This window comes from Seriola aureovittata, chromosome 14 (assembly GCF_021018895.1).
Source record: "Seriola aureovittata isolate HTS-2021-v1 ecotype China chromosome 14, ASM2101889v1, whole genome shotgun sequence".
NCBI classification, from domain to species: Eukaryota; Metazoa; Chordata; class Actinopteri; order Carangiformes; family Carangidae; genus Seriola; species Seriola aureovittata.
Genome location: NC_079377.1, coordinates 964,425 through 988,493, shown reverse-complemented (window position 1 = coordinate 988,493; position 24,069 = coordinate 964,425). Strand labels below are relative to the sequence as shown.

Genomic DNA, 24,069 nt, shown 5'->3' with positions numbered 1-24,069 from the left:
CACACCTGTCTATATCAGGTCTCACAGCTGACGATGCAGATCAGAGCAAAAACCACGAGGAGGGGAGAGGAAGGAACAGCTGCAGAGCTCAGAGACAGGGTTGTATCGAGGCTCAAAAACATCTCTGCACAGGATCTCTGGAGCTCAGAGTGACCATCAGGTTCTTAGTTACTTCTCTTACCAGGACCCTTCTCCCTCCATTGCTCAGCTATAACAGGTATACCAGTGAAATATGTGTTGGTAACAAATACAGTACCACTGCCAGTAAACAAAATTCACATAGTTAAAAGTCACCTGTTGCTGAGCTCCAGATTCCAACAGTGGACCTGCTGAACAGAGCTTCAGACCCAGAAACACTTCCTCTGCAGATGCCACATACTTTGTCTTATTGACACATTAATATGAGCTTATTTTCATCTTCCTTGCACTGATGAGATTGCGCATTGTTGACATTTTGAGAGGCAAAGAAAATTTTCAGGCCCCTTCGGCAAACCTTTTCTAATTGCTGCAATTTAAAGATATTACAGTTATCACATCAGGCTTGTTTGGGAGTGACTAATGACCGTTTTAGAGGGAAATGTCAGCTCTAATTACTGGCTCTCGCTCCAACAAAGCCTGATGCTGCTATCCTTGCCACACACTTCTGAATGACATTTGCAGTGGCTCAAAGATTCTGTTGTAGTAATTGCCCTGTACTGTTTTCTCATGTTAGGTTTAATGACTTTGGAGGAGTTGAGTCCTCCACCAGCAGGTGGCAGTGAAACATCAGCTCTTCCTCTCAGATCGAACCACATTATCTTCCTCTCCGATTTCTCTCGCTCAGAAACAGCAGGTCATTGTACTTCAATAAAACAGATGCTCTACGTTTCTGTCCCGTAGAGCTGGAACTTCAGATTTAGCATTTACTTAGCAAATTTAAAAAATAAAATTTTATTTATGAAATTTCATTTATTCTAAATTTTGTCCCTCCTCAAATCAAAGGTGATGGAAAATGTTGCTCAGGTTCCAGCTGGAATCAACATTACACTGTCAGATTGTTAGACCTGCTGCCAATCAGTGTAATTTCTTTTGTAGGCGGTGGCTGTTTTCAGCAGCAACATTACAGACAAAGCCTGCATATCAGGCACTCACATTTCTGTTTTCAGAAACAACTCACTAACTGAATGTGCACCATTGTCCCAGTGGGAACAGTCTTATTTCAGCAGCCCTTTAGTAATTTTCCACTGACTCTGTCGGCCAGAGAATTCAGAAATATGTTGTAATTCCTTTCAGTAGATAAAATGAAATATATTTATTATGAATTCAGCTTTACCTTCAGACAGAAACACATGTTTACAGTGTGATCCCCCAGGCAGGTTCCTCACATATCTGAAAACACTGGAACAAAGCTCCAAACAGGCGTTATTTAAATAAACAGGAATTCAAAATCTAAATGTTTATTTTCCTACCTTAAAAAATATCAGAACTTAATAAATGGTTAGGTACATAAACCGGATGGCATGCAAAAGTAGAGCAGTTCTGATGTAGCAGTTATTTTTGTGTTTTTCCTATTTGTATCTTAATGTTTACTCTGTTTACTATGAGCCTTGTCCTGAGGGGCCATAATAATACAGTGCTGTCTAATACCAATTACTTGGACAAGTCTTGCTGGATAAATTGCTTTTTACCTATATTATGTTGTTTCACTGTTAATAAAGTTAAATGCGGCAACATAAAATGACCACACTGCCAGTCATCTCGGTCTCCAAATAATTCTTCTGTTGACAAAGTTCCTTGTTGTACCAATCTGAGTCAACAGTTCTCTTCCTCTCCTGAAAACAGCCTGGGCTGAGCATCATTGTGAATTCAGCTGTATTAAAACACTGTATATGTGAGCAGCCTTTCTGGGATCAGTGATGGTATTGCAGCATTAAAGGCATGTGCAGACGTGTGGAAAAAGAGGCAGCAGTAGCAAGTAAATGAGCCAATTACACTGATACAGTAGAAGTTAGCAGTACAGTATATGCACACAACCAATCCACGTCACAAGGACTGCTGCAGTGATGCTTTATAGCAAGCTAGACATTCTGTCAGTAGCATGGGTACAAAGGTCATGGTGGTTGTAGGGCGTACAATTTTAGTGTGGCACCACAGCTAGAGGGAGGGGCAATGGCTGCCGTAAAATTCCTACCTGGAGATAGTGTCTACCTCCTGGATCCAAACTGTAAGAATGTTCAACAGGAGAGGATCCTGACAACTGAAGACTCTACCTCCCATTCTCCTGTCAGAGACTCTAAGAACCACAAGTGCATTCTGGGAGGGCAGTGGTCTAGTGGTTCTAATAAGGTACTATGAGCTCTTTAAGATATGATGGTGCCTGACCAATAAGGGACTGAGTAGTCTTTAGAGACTTTTTGCTGCACCCTGATAATAAGGAATTGCAATTGCATTGCAATAATCCAGCCTAGAAATAACAAAAGCATGGACTAGTTTTTGTTTTTTTGTTTTATGTGGGAGTTAAATGACCTGTTGTCCTGATGAAAGATAACTCAGAGCTTCCCTACAGTGTGGCTGGGGGCCAGGGCAAAGCCATCTAGAATAACTATACCATTAGATCATGTGTTTCTGAGGTGTTTGGGGGCAAGTCCAATAACCAGTTTTGAGTTTAATAGCAGAAAATTGCAGGTCATCCAGGTCTTTATGTCCTAATGTGAGGTTTAGCTAACTGATCAGTTTCATCAGACTTCATTAACAAGCACAGTTGGGTATCGTCTGCATAACAGTGGACATTTATGGAGTGATAAACCGCTACTGGGGCAGGAGGTGGTGAATTTAGTCTATAATTAGGGGTGGGCGATATGGCAAAAATATCATATCACGATTTTTTAAAAATAAAATCACGATTTCGATTTTATCACAATCTTAAATTGGAAAAAGACAAACAGACAATTTAGACCAAAGAACCTTTCTTAACGGATTTTATTTCAAATAGTGGCAATTTTGCCTGCATGTGCAAACAACGTAAAGTTTAAGGTAAACAACAACAACAACAACATTCTAATAAAGTGCACTCTTGCAAAAGTAGTAACAGAAAGTAAAATATCAATCAAAGACATTACTGACAGTCATTTCTGTGCAAACTTTGCAAATTACATTTGCTTGCACTTGATCAGTTGCAGAAAATCCAAACCAATTCCATATAATGGAAGTGGAATTTTTTTTAGCGACCAACTCCGTTTGGCTTTCAGCCATCGCTCTCCCTGTGCTACCGCTACACACACAAACAAGGAGGCGGGTAGGAAAGCGCGTCACTGCCCGTAATTCACTATGATTGGTCGGTCAGGTTGACGACATCAATACGTCTGGTGCGTCGGTGCATCAGCATAGAACTGCAATTTATAGAATGTGCCCCTAGACGATCCCACGATCTCTGCAGTTTGAAAGATCGTCTTCACGTTGTAATCCTTCACGATCTAATATCGTCATATCGCCCACCCCTATCTATAATAGTTAGTATAACTATCACTAAAGAAGCTCATGAAATCGTCACTACTGAGAGATGTAGGAACACATAGATCAACAGAGCTACGACTCTTGGACAGTCTGGCTACAGAGCTGCAGGGCTGTTTTTATTTACCTCTTAAATGATGGGTAACAGGCTGCTCTGGCATCACTAAATGTTTTAGACTATCTTGCCAGACTGAGCGAGATTCTTCCAGTTTGGTTGGACGTATTTCAAGTTTCATTTCGGAGTTAAAACCATGGAGCTTAATACACTTCAATTATCACAAATAAATGTATTCATTAGTGCTGCCACAGGGCTTTTCCTGGCCGAAAATTAGGCGGGGGTGGTACTAAGCCGTACGATCGTGGGGGTGGGGGATTCGCAGCAATATTTATATTTTCATTATCATTATTTCTCCAGCCACTGTGGGTCACTCACTCTATGCTGTTGAGAACATCTTTTGAGAACATCTGGGAAGATGAATAAAAAGTGATGTTAAAATCGTTGGCTTTAATATACTCCTCTCCTCCACCAGCACCTTCCACTTACGGCTGAGAACTAGGCCTACAGTCAGTCCTGACACATTAACTGTATCTCATCAGTAACATGAATGAGCTTTTTTCCCCCTATATTAGAAGAACTAATGATGTCTGCACTCTGTACTGTTTCACCTGTCCTCGCAATTCTCCTCCTTGCAAACTCTTTTTGAAATAATCTGTGATTTGAGACATTTCTGCAAAAACAAAAGAAAACATGATACACGTACACGATGGGATGTAATGTTAATTTAGGGAAACTTTTCAAGAAGCTGGGTGTGCTTGGATGTAAAAGAGATAATATTCACTTGTTTGAATAGCAACCAAAATCAGGTCGCCGCCTCATATTCTTCTTTGGCAATTTCAGATGGGTCTGCCTGATGCACGGATTACGATACAGTGCAACTACATTCCTGTTGCTGCGTATAGCTGCGATTGCAGTTACAATCGTCAAATCCTCCAAGTACCAAGAAAACAAGTAGGCCTACTAGAATTTTTTCAGGAGGCGGAGGTGGCAGGAAATTTGACCGAAGTTGCCTCCTCGCAATTCTGTATGCAAGAAAAACCCTGTGTCAATTGATTAAAAAATTATTCACGTTAATCACATAAATGGGCTGTGATTAATCATTATTAATCATACGTTTAAAATACTACGAAATGTCCGACTATTTTACAGCACTCGGCCAACTTGTTGTCATGGAGAGACACTGTGATCGCCTGCTGTATAATGTGCGCTACACAAGGCATATGCTCGAGTGGTAGACTCCTTGCTGCCGTTATCATACAAAGAGCACTATCTGTTCCAAAAGTGGTGACCCTGTCTGTTTTCCTCCAATCTTTAGCAACGTCAAGAAACTGGCAAGCGCATGCTTCGGTGAAATGCCTTTCCTCTGTTTTCACTACACCTGACTCAAACAAGTGCAGCTGCCAACTATCATCGATCAGGTGTGCTGTGATGCTGAGGTAGTTATATTTGCTTACTGATGTCCAGTGGTCTCCTGTGCAATAAATGAAGCTTGTGCCAGCTGCTCCACTTTCGTTGCCTTTTCACTCCCATACAGTTCATGGATTCTCGTGACAATAGTTCCCCTCAAAGGTGTTTTGTAGGATGGGTCACCTGAGGCAATCTGGATAATGTCTTGAAGCCCCCTGTCTTCAACTATGTTGATGGGTCTGCAGTTTTCAGCGACCCATTTAACGATATCATTATTTAGCTTAGTTGTTGTAATTTTGTTGACAGATCCGGCTTTACTGCACTGCGCCGGTGTAGTTCTGACGAGCACGGCTTGATTCTGCCTCTGTGTTAGCATCTTTGCTAACATTAGCAGAGATGTGCTTTGCCTGATGGTACTTTAAACCTGTTGTGCTTTGGTAGAAAGACAGTTCATCACTGCAGTATGTACACACAAGTTTGGTTTTATCTAAACTTCCATTCGGAAGCTTTTTAAATCGGAATTGCCGTTAAGCACACCGGGGTCTGTCTCCTCACTCATCATTTTTGGCTGTGTTTGCCACGCCTTTCACCTCTTCAGCCCCAAGCAGATAAACATACGCGCTTGGAGGACTATGGGAGGAAGGTGTGGTCAAACTTGGTGATGTTATTAATTTGCTTAAAAGAAAAAAAAAACAGTGTTGAGGTTTCCAGATTAATTGTGAGTGTTAATTAATCAGTGCATTAATGTTCACAGCCCTAGTACTCATTCATTATGCACAAACCCCCCCTGTGAATGTGAGTGATATATATATATATGTGTGTATTATAGATTAGTATTTGTGATCTCATGATGGGGTTAATTTTTTTTTTTTTTAAATACTCTAATACTCTATTATAATGCATTGTAATTTATGAAGTCATGTTGATATGTTTGGTATATAAAATGTTAATCTGCAGTGTATAACGGTCATAATTCTAGTGGACTAAAAGTATACACATGCCTTAAATGGAAATACTCAGTCAGGTGTTGTATTTAAGAACAGCTACGTTCCACCACTGTCTCTCACTGACCTTCATTTACAATGTGAAACTGCTGCAGCTATACTGCTAAAGCATGTGTTGGACAACAACAACACAAAGGACTGATTGAACCGAGCCACCCCGTGGTCAGTTGAAGGTGTAGTCAGCAATCCAATAAGTAATAAATATGTGAACTGTTCCACCCCAACACTTGACCAGTTCAGCCCTCCCCAAGTGGACCCACTTCAAAGCACTTTTATCCGTTTTTTGTTAATATAGGCATAGAAATGCAGATTCACAGTGGCATTTGAGCCTGATTTATCAGCCTCCTCCAGTCTGCATGTCCCCAGCAGGACTCTGTAGTAAGGATTAAAGGCTATACCATCTGGTAAAGGTCACTTGCTGTCTTTCTCTCCCTTTTCCCCTGATAATTGCCAGATTGAAGCGTCTTCTGCTTCCCGTATGAAAACAGCTGCTTGTCTTGTGTATGTTAAAGGTTTTCATGCCATTTGCATATTCTTTCATTTTAACCAGTGTGAGGCACTTGCTCTTGCTTCTCCCTGCACCATGTGTCTGTCTTCCCAAGGCAAGACCTGCTCTTGCTATTTTCAACATACCTTTAAGGGCTGGTTGAAAATGTCTATCTTCCAGTTGGATATCACTGTTCAGTTTCTGCTTCCTCACACAATAGAAAGTCACAATGCCAGATTTGAATGGGCCTAAGAGACGTTGGCTGGTTTTTAATGAGCTATTCAAGCTCATAGTCATTCAGTTTGCTGTGTTGTTTTCAATTGCCAAATATTATCTATCTTTCTTAGTTATTATTAAATGGTGCTATTATGTTGGACATTTGTTAGTTCCAGGTTCCTATCTAATGATGTTGTGAACAGTAGCTCTTCACACACTAATCACATTAATCATGTCTTAAATATGCTACACATATTTAAAGCAATATGTGTTAAATATGTGTGTTGTGTATCATCCTAAAGGTCTTGTTGCAGCATCTGGAAATATTTTGTGCTCATTCTCCTCGTTTACATCTGTGCTCCGCCCAGCACTTGTCCTTAAGGTGGCCTCTCTTTGTAAGCTGCTTTGTCTTCATGTTTACTTATATATTGCCGATATTAGCTGATTGCAGATTGATACTACATTGCTGCATCTTGGCTGCAAAGCAAGAAGAAATGTCATGAGGGTATGACTCAGTATTGCTGTTATATAGTTTTTTCACCAGAGAGCACTGGTGAGTCTATATTTACCTTATACTTATCAATAATGTTTGTGTATGTTATGAGTTCATTTATTTATTTTATAGTTATTTGCTGAGCAACAATACCAAACATACGCTTCCAGTATTGAAGGATTGGCTCTTTTCTTGCTCAACAGCTGCATCACTTTAAACATCGTCTGAATTATTGTGAAAAAACAAACAATTTGAAGAAGTAACTTTGGCTTTGGTTTATTTCAATAGATAGATAGATAGATAGATTCTTAGAGTGATTTGTAAATTAAAAAAATTGCACTACAGGGTTTTTCCTGCATAGAGAATTGGGAGGCGGTCCCTCCGTCAAATTTCGTGCCAAATTCTAGTACTTGTTTTCTCGGTACTCGGTGGATTTGACGTTTGTAACTGCAATTGCGGCCACTACGGCAATATAGTGGCGCTGTATCGTAATCCGTGCATCAGGCAGAGCCATCCCAAATTGCCAAAGAAGAAGAATATGAATGCGCTGGATTTTCTCCCTGTGGGAGGAGGCGGCGACCTGATTTTGTGGCTCTTCAAACAGGGGGTTAGGGTCGCCACCCGTCCCCTATAATACGGGATCGTCCTGTATTTGAAAATAAAATGCTGCGTCCTATAATGAATCAATACTGGATGCAATTGGTCCTGTATTTTTTACTATTTTTTATTTTTACCTTTTTCACATAAAAGTTGGCAAGGGTTGCCACAGATGCATATTATCTTTTTTACATCCAAGTACACCCATCTTCTTGAAAAGTTTCTCTAAATTAACGTTACATCCCATTGTGTATATTTTTTTGCAGATACGTCTCAAATCACAGATTATTTTAAAAGGAGAGTTCGCGAGGAGGAGAATCGCGAGGAAGGAGGTGAAACACTGCAGACAAAAAAGTTAATTCATGTTACTGCCCGCATGATTTTCGGCCAGGAAAAAGTCCTGCACTAGTTGAAACATCAAATTGTGTTGCTTTTTTATTTGAACCTAAGAATGTCTAGCTGTATATTTGAGAATAGCTATTTAAAAAGATATTGCATTGATAGTGCCGCCTCCCATTGGTCGTTTGGTCAGTGCATCTGTACAGCAGGGACCAGGATAAATGAAGCCCAGTTCATTCCAGTGTGAGACTGGGTGGGTGCTTTTCTTTTGTTGTTTTTTTTATTACTCATTTATGGTGTGTTGAGGTTGGGGGTGGAAGCTCCGCCAGGCGTGTTTGCACATCTGCCTAGTCGATTCCATCGTCTGCCCTGAGTGCTGATGCTTGCTGACAGCTTGACTGAAGGACTGAAGGTGTGTGTGTGTGTGTGTGTGTGTGTGTGTGTGTGTGTGTGTGTGTGTGTGTGTGTGTGTGTGTGTGTGTATGTGTGTGTGTGTGCGCGCGCGCACGCACATAAACTACAGCTCCATATCTTGTGTAACAGTTGCTGTATTTGTGGCTTTGTCTTGTATGAAAAGAAGGTGTATTTGCGGCTGTGTGAGTGTTACACTGGATGCTGTGTGTGGTCAGGCTCATGGCCCAGGGCCCAGAATCATCCAGTTTCCCAGACTTGAAAGAAGGAGCAGCGTTTTATCAACAGCAGACACGAGTGGTTCTGGGGTCAGATTAGAGGGAATATGGGCAGCTTCTCATCAGACATGTGTGCAGGGTCCAAAATAGCAGCCACTCATTTGCCTTCAGCTGAAAAACATTTGATTATTTTCATACACATAACGAAAAAGGGTTACAGTTGTTTAATTTTTTAAAAAATTGCTACAATCCAGTATAGCAAATGTGTTTTATGGCTCAGTGCGCACATATGGAACACAGACTCTGAGGATGTGTAGTTATTGGATTGTGTACTATAGTTACAAGACTTAAATAAGATGTGAGGTCGTTTGGCAGCTTTAACAATACAGCTGGATATACTGTAATACCTGTTACTTCCTGCCATGAGGGAAGTCCATCCAGCCCTGTGGAACCAAGAGCAGTGACGAGTATGACATTTGTCAGGAGTGATAAAGTGTGAAGACCTGTGATAAACAGGGTTTAATGACGATGACACTTAATTGGACTGAGCAATAGGTTTATAGAGAGGTGTAGTGTTATTATAAGTACTGGAGTGCACCTATAACATGCGTGCGTGCGTGCATGAATGTGCACCGTTAAGTTTCTAAGGTTAGGTACCCACTGTTCCTACAGTGACATGTTCACATATATCAATCAACTATGATCAAATGATCAGATGTTAGACTGACTTTATGAACAGTTTGATCATGCTGAGAATATAAGGCAGCATCAGACAAACATCCAGCTCAGTAGCATTAGATAATACCATGGATGTAGCAGGTTGTATTAGCCTAGCATTAAGCAGCAGGTGAATCAACTTAAGTAGTTTGTGTGTTGAATGATTTCATTTACTGACTTGTGTCGAGCAAATGAAGCTGCATTGGAAACATCCATTCAGAGGAGAAGCTGCAGTGCAGGAAGAGGTCAAGCTAAGCTAACAGGCTAGGCTATGAAAACATAGCTAAGCTAGCTTTCATTTCCAGCAGCACAAGCTGTCCAAGTGTAAGACTGACTCTGTCATGTTTCTGTGTGAATACATCACAGATAAAGAAACTGTCAGAAGAGTGAATGATGAATGAAAGGATGATTTCTGTCTTTTCATCTTTACTAATTAACAATTTAATTCACCAAGCAGCTCAGAGGCTATCTGTAGCTACCCACATCTTTTAAGGTGGAATGTGTTACTCAATGCATGATTGAGATTTGTAAATCAATTAATGCACCTTAAATGTCAATATAACAACTTTGACCATTTCATTTTTTTTATTAGCTCTCTACATGACACAAGCTTCAGTAATGATTGAATCTTCACACTCTTAAAGCTTTATATAAATTTCAACTGGATTATTTAATTTCAACACCTGGAGAAAAGAAGTGGCAGAGCGTCGTTCCAGTGCGGTCTGGCAGCACTATCCAGATTCCTAACTATCTGTATGACTAAAGAGTGATGTAGGTACCATCTAAAGTTTTAATAGCAGGATAGACAGACAGTGGAGAACACCATGTACGCTACTAGTTATATCTGCATTTAAAAATAGTTCATGATTAAGAAGTGATAAAGAATCAAAGGCAAAGTGAAGATGAGTTAAGGCTGGGGCCCAGGGCAGATTAAGTTTTAGTATCTGCTTAAAATGGACATTAAAGTAGTGATTAGAAAGAATGGTGTTATTTATGTATAATGTAAATAGTGATGAATAGAATAGACCTCCTGTCTCACCAGGTTATTGTTAGAAAGTGAGCTTGACTCAGCCTCATCAGCCACAACAGTCTGTGTTGTCCTTTTAAGATAGGCACAGAAACAGTGGAAACCAGGTGGGAATGTGTCGCCACAGCAGTCTCACAAACAGGTTGCTAATCACTGGGTGGCGCAGCTAGTAATGATACCATAATGTTATCATAACAAAAATTTTCAATTCATTCAGTCATTCAAAACATGAACTTATTTATCTTTCCATCCAAAACAAAGTGGAGACTCATTTAGAGACATATTCCAATTTTCCATGACATGGTCTTATTACTGTATTGCAGTAGTAGTCAATTATATTGTTAATAATAACGAAGTCAAGAGTCTGATTGAATTATTCATACATGGTGATCATACTTGATTGCATTAGTTTACTCTTTCTGTTCTGTATCCACCAGAGTTTGTTTTTATTCAAGTCACCAAATCATAGCTATTTCATTCACTTGTAAGTTCAATCATGTAAAATATAACATCGTACAAGATTAAAGCAAAACTTATACTGCTGTAACAGACTTTCAGTACATTGCATCATTTTGACAGAAATCATAAGAAAATACATTTACACTACATAACATACTTTTTTTTTTACCTTATATATTTGAAATGAATGACAGGTGGAATAAAGTCATTAGGCTTGGGATGATATTTGATGGTGAGTCTGACACCATTTTACTACTTTGCTTACTGTTAATTGTACCTAGGCATAAACAAATAACACTTTAAACTGCTGTTTAGTGGCAGCATCACTTATACCTGAAACATAAAATACATTAATAGAATTATATATTATAAAAATAAATCTGAAACATAAAATACAGCAATATGATAATATTATATTGTACTAAACATTTTTTGTGTTGTGACATAATTTTGTTTTTAAAGGTAAGGATGTTGAAACTTGTAACATACTGTAACACTGAATTGCAGCTGTTATATCTGAGCTGTCCATATTCTTGTTCTTCAGTCATATCTTGAAAACATGTCGAGAGTCTTGTCCACAGCTGTCACCCAAGATCTCATCAGCTGTGGCGCTTTTTCTTCTGCTCTCCCAGAATCTATTTCTTAGCTTCTTGCACTGTAGTCGATAATCACCACACACACACACACACACATGTCAAGCTTAGAGGGAGAACAGGGACTTTTGTGCAGGTGATTTTAGCATCTCTGATTCACCCCCCACAAACTGATACACATACACACCCCTCCCCCTCACGGTGATTGTTTGATGTTCCACTCAGGGTGTCTTTGTGTCTTTAATCAGCCTTGGACACCTGATGAAAGACAGTTGGTTGATGGCACGGTGTACACACACACACACACACACACACACACACACACACACACACACACCCTATAACAATGAGTCATCTAGTGCTGGCACCAGACCGGCCATGGTTTCACTTTTCCTTCTGGCTTTGTTTGAGTAAAGAATATGGATAAAATAATATATCATGTATATGTCATTTTATAGCAACATATTGTTAGCATGTAGAAAATGTTCTGGGAAATCAATAGAGAAGCTGCCAATGGATAAAATAACAAACGTGTCGAGTAATACAAAGTTCTGCTGACAGTTTACCTGTGTAAAATTCTCCTGCAGTATATCTCAGTCTGTAGAGGTTTTTAGATCTGTGTGATGATGGTTGGTCTCTCCTTCCAAAAAAAAAGAAAAAGTGATACCAGAGCTGTGCGTTTTTTTGACACCCAACACATAATCAAATAGTAGCTAAGGGAGCATATCACCTCTGTCATTTTTCCTAACATTGATGACGCATTCGTGGTCCGTTTCTGCCTCTCTGGGCCAATTAAATGGGCTGTTCTAATTCTGTTTGACAACGGCTGGGCGTGCGGCGAAGAGCAGATTAAAGACATGAGAGGTTGCTCCTACAAGCTGTTTGTTTTGTAATCGCTTCTCCCACTGATCAATTCACTTCAGAGGAAACTCAATACATAGGCCACAATGTGCATGACAGACAGAGCCACAGCCATATTACAGACTTGTTGCTATTTTCATTCTGAATGTTTTTTTCAGGTCCTATAGGCATGGCCTCTCATTAGAACTGACTTGACCAGCCAGATCAAAGCCAGGGACCGTAGATCACTGACACTGTCAGATTTCACTGTTTCCACCAGATATGTTCCTGTATCCAAATACAAAGTGTAAATAATTTAGATAAATGTGCTTACTGAATGAAGTCCCTGTTTTTATTGTGGAGAACATGAGGGAAGTCTAACAATACAGCTTCGCTTTATATCACATTAATGTCGTCGATAAGGCATTAAAATAATCAGATTGAAATGTACAGAATATTATCTACAATTAAAAACATTTGGTATCACTTTACCTTTGTAATGTCCAAATATATTTTCCTAATAATTTGATACTAATTATAGGGAAAATATACATTTCCTTTAAAGAATCTCTACATTTAAACCTTAATGAATGTTAATTCAATAATGATTTATTATTTGAAACTTTATTCTGTCTGGAGACAAATGTCGCATTTTTCAGCTGTGCACTGACTAAAAGACGAGTTTACTGGAGACTAAAGATTATTTTAATTGGTTTTATTAAATTTATTGATTTAAGTGTAGCAGTTGAACTCTGCCATTTCCCTATTCTTTTTTACCAAAGTGCCTTTAGGAGCCATGAATGATTTTCAGAAAGGAACGGATTTTGTGGTTTATATTTTGATATTGTTATTCATTAGTCTTTGTGATATCAGTTATCGATGTCATTTATTTTTGTTTGATCACAGTGATTATGGAGAGTTGGGTCACATGGATATGGGTGGTGACATGGATATTTGTATAGTTGTTATAAGCACTTGTTCAGCTGTGTGTCAGAAGTGAGAGGGGATGAGTAGCCCACTGCATTTTTTGTTGACTGCCACTTTCTTTTGGTCGCTGTAGCTATTTTCACCATAATTTTGTGCACAATATAATAAGTTGATCTTTTTGTTAATAAAGTTATTTTCTATCATACATTTTGGACTGGCAGCGAATCTTGTTGGTAGCATGTCAGACAAATCAAACCATCCCCAACCTCAGCCTCTCTGCTGCTTTTAATTTGCTTCCTGAAGTCGGAAGTCACTGCAGTACCTGTATCCTCCTGGTTAAACCAAACATCAGCCTCTGGGGATGAAAAATTAAACTGTTACTGAAGTACCAAAACCTGCAGTTCTTCTGATGACCACTAGAGTGCGGCTCCAACAGTGAGTCAGTCTCCATAGACTCCCATGTTAAAATGTCCAACTTTACAGCAGAAATAAAGATATTTACATCCTGGTACAAAAACAGTTTTGGTCTCTAAAGCTATTTCCTCCTTAATGACAACTGCTTATATAACTCAGCTCATTTCATTAAGGCCTAAAATTATACATAATTGGGGGCGTGGCCTCTTTGAGTGACAGGTGGGTGAGTGCATGCCAAAGTCTGGGCTCCACCCACGCCCCACCTCTTTGCCCATTTCTGGATTAGCTGGGAGTTCGAGTTGGAGTCAAGATGATGACGGTGGAGCAGCTCACTCTGAGCCTCAAAACCGCCCCTCAGTAACCTGTGGGTGACGTGACGGAGTCCACGAACATCTTTATTTACAGTCTGTGGGTAAAATTAAACGTAGTAGGGATTTATCACCTCCAAAAGGGAGTTTGTGGGTGACTCGCCTCAGTTTCTCATCCACTTTGATTAGTTTCACCCTTTGATTTTGTTCCTTGGATGACAGTCAGCAATGTGAGCCATAAGTTCACATTAGTATAACAAACTCCCTGTAATCTTTGAGATGATCCAGGCTATTGATTTATGAAATTACTCTAAATGTCCTTTTTTCCATCCAGAAGGATCTGACACTGACATGACGTAGGCCTGTCTGTTTTCCTTCTGCTATGTCAGTCTTATTTAGCGTGATGGGAACCACTGAGTATCTTTGCTGTTTCTACTGCTCCATGACAAAAATTATATTAAATAGGATGTATTGTGCAGCAGCAGAGCCAAATGAAATATAACCATTTATCCTTTTCTGTCGTGCTCTTCCTCCCAGACTTACCGAGGATGAGAGTTGTGCAAATTTGAAATAGTTATTTTGTTGAATGGGAGTTCAAAGGGCCGGAAGAGACGAGATGTTAACGACCTGCAGCCTGTTTACCTGTAGGCTGGAATCAGGTGAGACACTGCGCAAATGTTAAATGAATGATAAGGAAATGTTTTGTGGTCAAGCAGTCGGATCATAGGCTCCAAACGGCAAAATGACATTGTGGCTACCCAGCAGCTGCAGCAGGTGGTGAGCTGAGGAGGAGATAGGCTCAGTGTTTGTCTGACAGACGAGCTCTGCTCTTCAAAGCAGAGGAGAGACTCAAATGCCAACTTGATAACAAGGGAAATGGTGTCTCACTCCTCTCTGAGCCAGTGGTGGTAGTTTAAAATTTAGTTGTCATTTAATAAAGTGTGATGATGTAACAGTCATTGCAGATCATTAGTTTTCAACGGCGGGACAATGACAGTCTACAGAAAGGGAGTGAGTGGGCGACTGAACCACTGCTGCTGTTGATACAAGTGCAAATTAGGCAGAGCGCCTTTTTGTTTGTCCACGTCTCCATAACAACTCCTTTGTTCTTGGCGCTTTTGAAACCTGCTTGCTATGATAAAAAGGCAACTTGAAAATTCAGACTGAGCCACACAATAAACAGTGCGAAGCTAAACTTCATGGTTATTTAGCTCAAGAAAGATCTGACATCCACACCTAAACCTTGAATCCATCCATGTTTCGACAGAGTAATTACTCTGAACTGTGTGCGCCATTGACTCATTGATATCTGCAGATTATTCTGTGTGTTTGTCCAGGTTGTAATAGTTTCTGTATCTGGGAGCAGGTGGTCTTGGGCGAGTGGAGCTGGTCAGTGGATGTGAAAATTGTCATAATGTATAAACAGAGTGAATGATAATGAAGAGACGAACGTGTGAGTAATGATAATGTCACATGTGTTACAACTCGCATCTGTTTACATTCACTGTATCTGTATACTGGCAGGCGGCCCAGGGTGGGTCAGTGTTCAGCTTCTTTTAAAAGGGGCTGATCAATATTAGGCTGAACAATTCATTGAAATATTATCAAAATCGCAAGTGCAATAACCAAATCAACAGCTGCGGTTTTTACGTCTCCACGCTGGCGACAGTCAGAGCAGGAGCCATATTGTTTTTAGGTTGTCTGTCTGTCTCATTCTCGTGGACGTGATATCTCAGTAACACCTTAAGGGTACTTCTACAAATTTGGCAAAAACATTCACTTGGACTCAAAGATGAACTGATAAGATTTTGGTGGTCAAAGGTCAAGGTCAGTGTGACCTCACAAAGCACTTTTTATCCATTACTCAAGATTTCACAGCATTATGACAAAATTTCACATGAATGGTTCATATCTTATATGACTCTGGATAAACAGGATGTAACCTGAAACTAGTCTGAGTGGAGGAGGCAGACAACCATGAGGAGGTGATTCTAGTTTTAATAAAGGTCAAATGTGTCACATCATCAATCTTAAATGAAGTGTTGTGGTGCTACAGAGAGCCCCGGCCTACAGATCATATTCTCCAGAAGTAAAGGAACATGTTTGTTTGGTTTATTGACCAACAAGAATCAGATCATCATCATTTTTATATTTTTCTAGTGAAATTAAATGGGAAAACAACCATTCCACCTGAAATCATGAGTCATATCACAATATCTGCCAAAATAATTGCAGAATGATTTTTTCGCATATCATTCAGCCTGAGGGCTCCAGTACATAAAATGTCTGGTCATTACTACTTCCCTCCCCGCCCCCCATAAAATAAAGGGCAGGATAAATGCTGTTTGCAGGTTCCCATGTTTAGATTTTATCAACATAGCCTCTTAACAACATAAATTTAGTACAAATTAAACCAAGACCAAACCACAAGAAACTGTTGGCCGCTGTTAAATATTTAATGTAATGTAGCATGTGTATGCTCAGAGAGGAATTGTTGTAGAGCTCTATATTGTTTTGATATTTTAGTGTTGCAGTTATGAGTCTATCTGTTCAGATGATTTAGCATCAGCTGACTTTCATTTCCTGCCTGTTTGTTATAACCAAGCAGCAGCTGACGGTAGAAATACATCAGGTCATGTTTTAACCATAGAGGAAGACCAAGCTGTGGACGGGAGCAGTCTAGGCGACATGAGCTGTCTGCTGTTTATCCTCATACTTGAATGTAATGAATTTTTTTTTTTGCATCTCACTCCATTCTCTTAGACACACAAATGAACTTTGAAATTATGTTGAGTTTATTTCCAAGTAAAATATTGATTAAAATATTTGTCAATGACACAGTGAAGCCCTGTAGCCGTTGTACAGAACTAATTCCTGAATTCAATTCATTTATACTTATTTAATGTAAAAAAAAAACTTTGTGGCTGATATAATATAATAATAATAATAATGTTACAGATTTCCCCACTGTGGGACTAATAAAGGACTATTTTTATCATTGATATGATCCTGTAGCACTCAGCAGATGTATAGTTTTAATAGTATTGTTTATCAGCTCTCTTTGGATGGAGCAGTGACCTGTTAGAAAAGTACTGCTGGGTTCAGCTGACCCCCCCCCCCAGGATGAGACTTGCTCAGTAAAACTCCATGGAAACCTCTGGATGACCAGGTTGCCGTTGATGGGATCATTTCCACAAAACAGAATGGAAATACTCCGACGCAGTTTTCAGATTTTTTTTTATCTTATTTTTTTTAACTTAACACTCGTCTGTGATATTGTGTCTGCGAACATGTACTACACAATATGCGTCACTGTTAAACAGCCTAATAAGTGCCTACGTAAACACCCAAGCAGCCACCGGCCATGCACACCACCCCTTAGCCCTATCCACCCCCATCACCACCAGGGCTACTAATTGGATGTGGCAGGGAATTGCGGCGCACTTGCCTTGCAGCGACTTGTACCCTATAACCATACACAAATCGATCTGACATGTGGTATTAGATTAAATTACCAAGCAGAGCAGTGACAGGGAAAAGGATTTGTTCAACCCCCACCTCTCCATCTCACACGCACCCTCCCAGACAAGCTGGAGAACAGAAGGATGTTCAGTCAAGTAACGGAGGATGCTGCTCCATCCTAGCTATCCATAAGGGTGTCAGGCCAGCCTGAAGCGAGCCACCTCTCCCTGTGTCCACCTCCTGACCACTGCTCTGATGGAGGTCAGTACAACACATGATAGTCAAATATATGACTCTGAGCTTCAGCACATTCAGTCTGAAATGAAATAATAGATACAAAATTAAAGTGCCAAGTCTCAGCTCTAATTTTTGGGAGATAGAGGATTTTTTAAAACACATTTCCCAAAGTTTAGGGATTCAAAAGTAATCAAACAGAGACACATATTTAATATTTAGAGGAAAATACTGCACAGTCAGTTGGTGTGTTTCCATTATCCCGCTTAAAAAAACAGTGATGGAAACACATGACTTTCGAAAAAACTCTCAAATGTCACAATTTATATGCTCGCATTAGGTAGACTACTCCACAAAGCAATATTTCACTCAAGTGGAATGGAAAGAATTTTTTCACATTCAAGTCGTGGCTCCCGTTGTCAGGCCTCAGGGAGACAGTTGACGATGTGGCAAGAGGAGAAAACCCAACTTTATTCACATAACATCACTCAATGGAAACACAGAACGTTCACTACTGTGTTTTGCCGACTTTTCTAGACATCAGAAGTCCATCCTCCCTTCACTGCAGCGTCCTCCAGTTCCTGTTGCAGTGTCTCTGTCTGTAGTCTGGTCTGAAGCAGGTGTACTGTCGCCCAGACTGAGATCATGTGACTCGGCCGCCTCTTTGTCAGATTGGTCTAGACAGGGGTTGATTTTGTCTCAGCAGTCCATAGACCTTTGTTCCAGAACTCTACCTGTTTCTCTCTGTGTGTTTATGAACTGCAGTCTGGACTCTCTGGGTCTGAGTCTTACCAGGGGTTTATATCTTGTAGTTAGAAGTTCAGCAGCTCTGAGAGGTTCTCAGAAGTATTTCTATGAGAGTGTTTTATTAGCACTGTGTTGATTAAAAGAACATTAGGCATCAGGCACAGAGGAATAAGATGTATGTGGCTTTGGACACATAATCCTTGTCAGTAAGACACAGTCAATGTTGGTTTAGGTCTGCACATGGGATTTATTGACAGAAAGAAAAATACACAAATTCACCAGACTTCACTTTCGATATTATTAAAACACACCAGCTGTTATGGATCAATCCACATTCCCCACAATAAAGTTAATTCAGATAAAAATAGAAAGATTTTCAGAACTTTACAAACCATTGCATTATCTGTGACAAAAAGAAGAAAGAACGCAGCATTATGTTGATCGACTTTATTAGTGTGTGTTGATCCACTTTTGTGGGGAGAAGACAATGTTAAATCAGAGTGGAACAGAAAGTGAAATGGATGTCTTTTATCACAATGGAGTTTTATTAGAGGGATCAAAGGAAGACTTGTCTGGGTGTTTGTCCTGGAGGTAAAGGAGAGAACTTTAAAGCAGTGATAGCTGCCATTTGAACATATTAACCTTTCATTTGTTCTCTGTGGCAGTGCAGATAAAAGTGAGGGTGGATTTGCTGAAATAAATGGTAAATTGCATCATTTACATCTGGCCATTTCGGGGCTGCTGTGTTCTTTGTTTGTCTTTCGTGCACAGAGACGAGTTAGCGAGAGCTGCTCGTTGTCTTAGTCAATTTTAACGAGGTTAGTCCTGCTGCTCAGCCCCAAGAGAAAGCTCTACTACACAACAATTAAAGTCAGCAAACAGCAACTTCTCTCAGGGAAGTCAGTGGAGAGAGGATTCATCACGCTTTACAATCAGAATCATGTTACCAAGCGTTTGCTTCATAGCAAGAAACAAAAATATATATTTATAAAGAAAGAGAAAGCAAGTACTTTACATCAAGAAGCATAAATAGAAAATAGAGAAGAACAATAGAACATGAAAGAATATAAAAATAAGGATTAGAGTTATTCAATGTTGAAATGAATTATCTGTAGAGTTTTGTGCAGTAATTTGCAATGTATTGACCAGGTGATGTGCAGAGGTTCAGTGTGCAGTATAAAGAAAATATGTGTAAGATAGTGATCAGAAAGGATGGAATAAAAAACAGATGCTATACAGTCTGTAACTTCTGCTTCCAGCGGTCCCTTATTTAAAAACAATCACAAAAAATGGCATTGGGTGACATCATGAAATGGCATTTGATCATGGGAGTTGTTGTCTTCATCACCATTACCGCAAGCTCCTCCCGGTTTGGATTCCTTCAGTATCAGTGGTTCAGGAAATCAAACAGACCTGCTAATTAGAACCGTTAAAAACACTGAATAAAGCAGTTTGACATTTACAGTCAGTGTTTGAGCGACTCTGTACGGAGGACAGAGACTCAGGGAAGAGCTGGAGCTTAGATTCATGCTAACCTTTGTTTTGATTGCTGAACCAGACCAGGGCTGAGCTATTGCTTTTGCGATAATATTACGATATGATAAAGTGTGATTTTCTAACTGCAAAGCCTGCGATTACACTCTGGTCATGTGACATGCAAGCCAGAGTCGAGTAGTCAGCTAAAAGAGGGAGCAACAACTTGGCACGCTTCACTTTGACCTGTTGTACAATGACAGAACCTGGCATCGCGGAAACTTCAGTGTCAGAGCAGCAGTATGTCGGTTATGTGGAAATATTTTGGCTTTAAAAAAAGAAGATGCTGCACAGCGTCAGGTATAACCTGCCTTGCTACCATTGCTACGTTATGGGGCAACACAACTATCCTGTATCAGCACAACCAAGCCATGTACCACAGTTGCATGGCTAAAATGCCGACCACCAGTGTGTCCAGTAAGCCAAATACCACCTGACAAGGATCACTGACTTGAAAGCATAATTCCATATGAACGTGATTCAAATCGGCACAGGGAAATTACTCAGGCAATAACAGAGCTCACAGGGAAAGATATGATGCCTCTCAGCACAGTAACCAAGCCTGGGTTTACGGCTTTGATGAATACAATGGATAAGCGGCACAGCATGCACTCCCAGCCAGATTGTGATGCTGGACATGTATTAAAAAATGTATTATACTCAGAGGTGTTCTTGTAATTTTGTATTGTTGGACTTGACAATCATTCCTTTGCTTTATTCAGACTTGGACAAAACTGTAAACTGAATTTGGACCTAAGAGAAGAAAGCTTTATATGTGTGGAAGCAGTGCTGCTGCTGGAGAGCTGTAGGATAGCCCTCACATATAATTAGGTCCATATGAGAGTCTGTGACTGTGCATATATTGGTGGTGTGTATAAAAGGGAGATTGCCTCTATTTGCACTTCAGCACAATGGACTTACACCCTCCTTTGTAAATTTGTTGAAGGCACAATGGCCACATGGTGCAGCTGTATACACACAGCTACAGAGCTGCTCCAATTAGGGATGTTCAGCACCTACACACACCTTTCAGTGGTTCTTCCTCAAAGAGCAAAATAACACTGAAGAAGAATGTGTGTTTTTTCTTTAGTCATTGTTTGTCAAGGTTTAAAACATTTATTATTTTGGTTTTATTTAGATGGTCCTCTATGCTTTCAAAACTCAACTGTTGTTGAGTGGCAGCATCGCTTATACCTGGAAAAAAAAATTGTAAAAAAGGGTTATAACACAATTATATGTTGTAAAAAAAACAACAATTTGAAACGTAAAGTACATTAGTATAATTATATATGATAAAAAACCATCTTTGACATAAAATACAATAATATTATATATTATAAAAAACACCTGAAACATAAAATACAACAATATAATTAACTCAAATGTATCGAGATGTTACATTTTGGAGTGTAATGTAAATATGTTAAATAAACATAAGACTGTATAGTGTTGTAATAACCCTGTGAGATGGACTGGATTATTATTATTATCACTTGCGTATTGTGGATACATGTGATGTTCCAGTGATTTCTCCTTTTCTTGTACACAGTCTTCAGAACATTGCCCACAGTCATGTGTGATGTGAAGCTGAATAGGCCTTTAGCCTCCATATTTTCTCTATTGCCTTTTAAATGTTGTTACAGTCTTCATGGAAGAGCTGTAACATGGCCAGATTCGATTAACCATCGAGACACACACACACACACACACACACACACACCAAATGGTGAAGCAGAAGCTCTTGGCATATAAAACCTTGAAAGTTACTGATATACTGGAGTCACCGGGTTGCAAGAACTACTCACCTGAACAGACTTGTTGTCAGCACATAGGAGTGATGTCATACAACTTTTTTACTATTCACCAATTTTCTTGTGTTTGTGATGCGTGGTCCAGGCCTGTTGATGTGTCCTGTGCAGATAGTTTCTCCACATGGGGTGAACCTCATGAATGAATCTGCAGATTAAATGTTAGCAAAATCAACTATAAAATAAACCATTCTATCATCATCATGGCTGTGACCACGTTTGTTTTTATCGGCATGGCAACTCATTCAGTTTAATAGTCATTAGGGAAAGTCCTGTGACTCCGACAGCTGCCTCTGGCTTGCTGATTGGATGATATTTGCTCTTTGATAACATTTTTGTGAATGAAAGTGGCTCATAAACGGAGGGGAGCAGGGTATATAGAAATGTGGCAGCGTCAGTTATGCTTATGATCAGGGCTCTCCAGCTTGTATAGATCATCTGTTTATTAGAGGCCAGCCCTAACTCAATCACTTCCCTCCACCAGAACCGTAACACATGACAGCAGAGGAAATTACAGTCATTCGTCTCCGTCTACCCACATCATGTCGTCCATCTGTTTCTGGCTTTTAAACCAGGACGCTTGTACTATCTTTGTCCTTTCTCTCCTCCTCCTCTGCCTCATTTAGCTGTTTACCTGCACCTAGATCACACCATACATCTTCAGTAAGCTGACAGTCTCCACCAATCACAGTTAAAAGTGTACAGGTTTACATTCACCGCTGACGATCAGCATAGGAGGTGCCAATGTCTTGATAATGTACGTGCGCTGTGTGACAAACAACCTGTCAGGCATAAAGCAGGTCAACTCCGCATCACAACAGGTGTGTTGTGGGATCTGTGACTTGGACTGCAGTTATCAAGGCAGCCGGGGATGGAGGTTTAATTGCAGCTTTCTCCTCTCCCACAGAATTGCCACTTTCCGTTTGAGTCTCTCATGAATGTGCTGGGGGCAGGTGTCAGTGATGCACTTGAAACACTTGTCATCTTACAGTTTATTCTCATTATTATTCTTTTGCATCTGGACTAAAGAAATGTGCAGTCCCTGTTAGTTGTAGGTTGTAGACAAACATAAACATTCAATATCTCATTCAGAGCCACTCACCAAAAAATGGGATTATACTTTGGGGCTCTATAATATCAAATTATAAATAACTGATACTCATTAACAGTTCCAAAGTGCTACTACAGGTCACGAACTCCACAGGGAACCTTTAATGCAAACCTGTTCTGGTTAAACTATTGTATTATTTTAATTTTAACCTTTAAACAATTGTCTTTACTAATTAGCATGTTTTGTTCTCTCTCTGTGAATAAAGAAACTGTACCTGTCTCCTTCTTCTCTCTCTCAATACTTCTTTCCCTAGTTAATCTTTTTCCTTGAGCCATGGTGTCAGTTTCATCTGGAACAGTTATTTAACACACACTCTGGTTGATGTACCGCTCACCCAGATACATTAACCTGCTCGTAACCCCTCTAACAAGTAAATTATGCACAGTTATTACCAATGAATCATCCATAATAAAACAACGTGTGGCACACCTTTCTCCAGTCCAGCATGGACAACATTCATGTTTTTACCATAAATAATCATAAATACAAATCATACAGTATTTTATTTTGCAAAATCTTCTTTACCAAACACACTGAGGAAAAAATAATAATTAATAATAATAAAATAAATAATAAATTAATATTTTTTTTAATACGGTATTTTCTACTCTTCCAACCTGATTTTCACAGCTCACTCAAATCTCATATATATATATATATATATATATATATAACCTGAGGTTATCCATAAATATTGAAAAATATTAATTTAAAAAATTTGGTCAAAAGAGAATTTCCTTCTTTGTGTTGCCAAAGAGATTTAACCTCTTAGAACTGATCATGCATTAAGCACACTGCAATACTACCAGTACATAAAGCAGATCCTCTAAATCAGTACTGGTGTTCACTGCTCTGCTTTCTCCTGTGTGCCTCAGACGGAGGTCATCAAGGGGCCATGTGGCAGCGTGGGGATGACCTTCAGGCATGTTCCTGCCACTGAGGGCGACGCAGTCCACGTCAGCATTGAGACGGTCACGCCCAACTCCCCCGCACACTTGGCAGATCTGCAAAAGGGTGATCGCCTCATCGCCATTGGAGGTCTCACATATCACTGCACACATTAATAATCAGTCATAATGTCATAACCATTTTGTTAATATCACAAGCTATTCTTACAAGCGCTGAATTTGGTGATTTTTATTCAGTTGTGCCCTACTGACTGAAAACCTG

At 39.7% G+C, this 24,069-nt stretch overlaps 1 protein-coding gene across 1 annotated transcript in view; it reads left to right on the top strand.

The window, feature by feature from the left end:
• The window catches only part of pdzd8 (PDZ domain containing 8), a 50,833-nt gene that overhangs the window by 21,179 nt on the left and 5,585 nt on the right, over positions 1–24,069 (top strand). Inside the window, exon 4 of the mRNA XM_056394852.1 lies at positions 23,775–23,937. Within this exon, the coding sequence (XP_056250827.1) occupies positions 23,775–23,937 (163 nt within the window). The remainder of the gene's footprint in view (positions 1–23,774; positions 23,938–24,069) is intronic.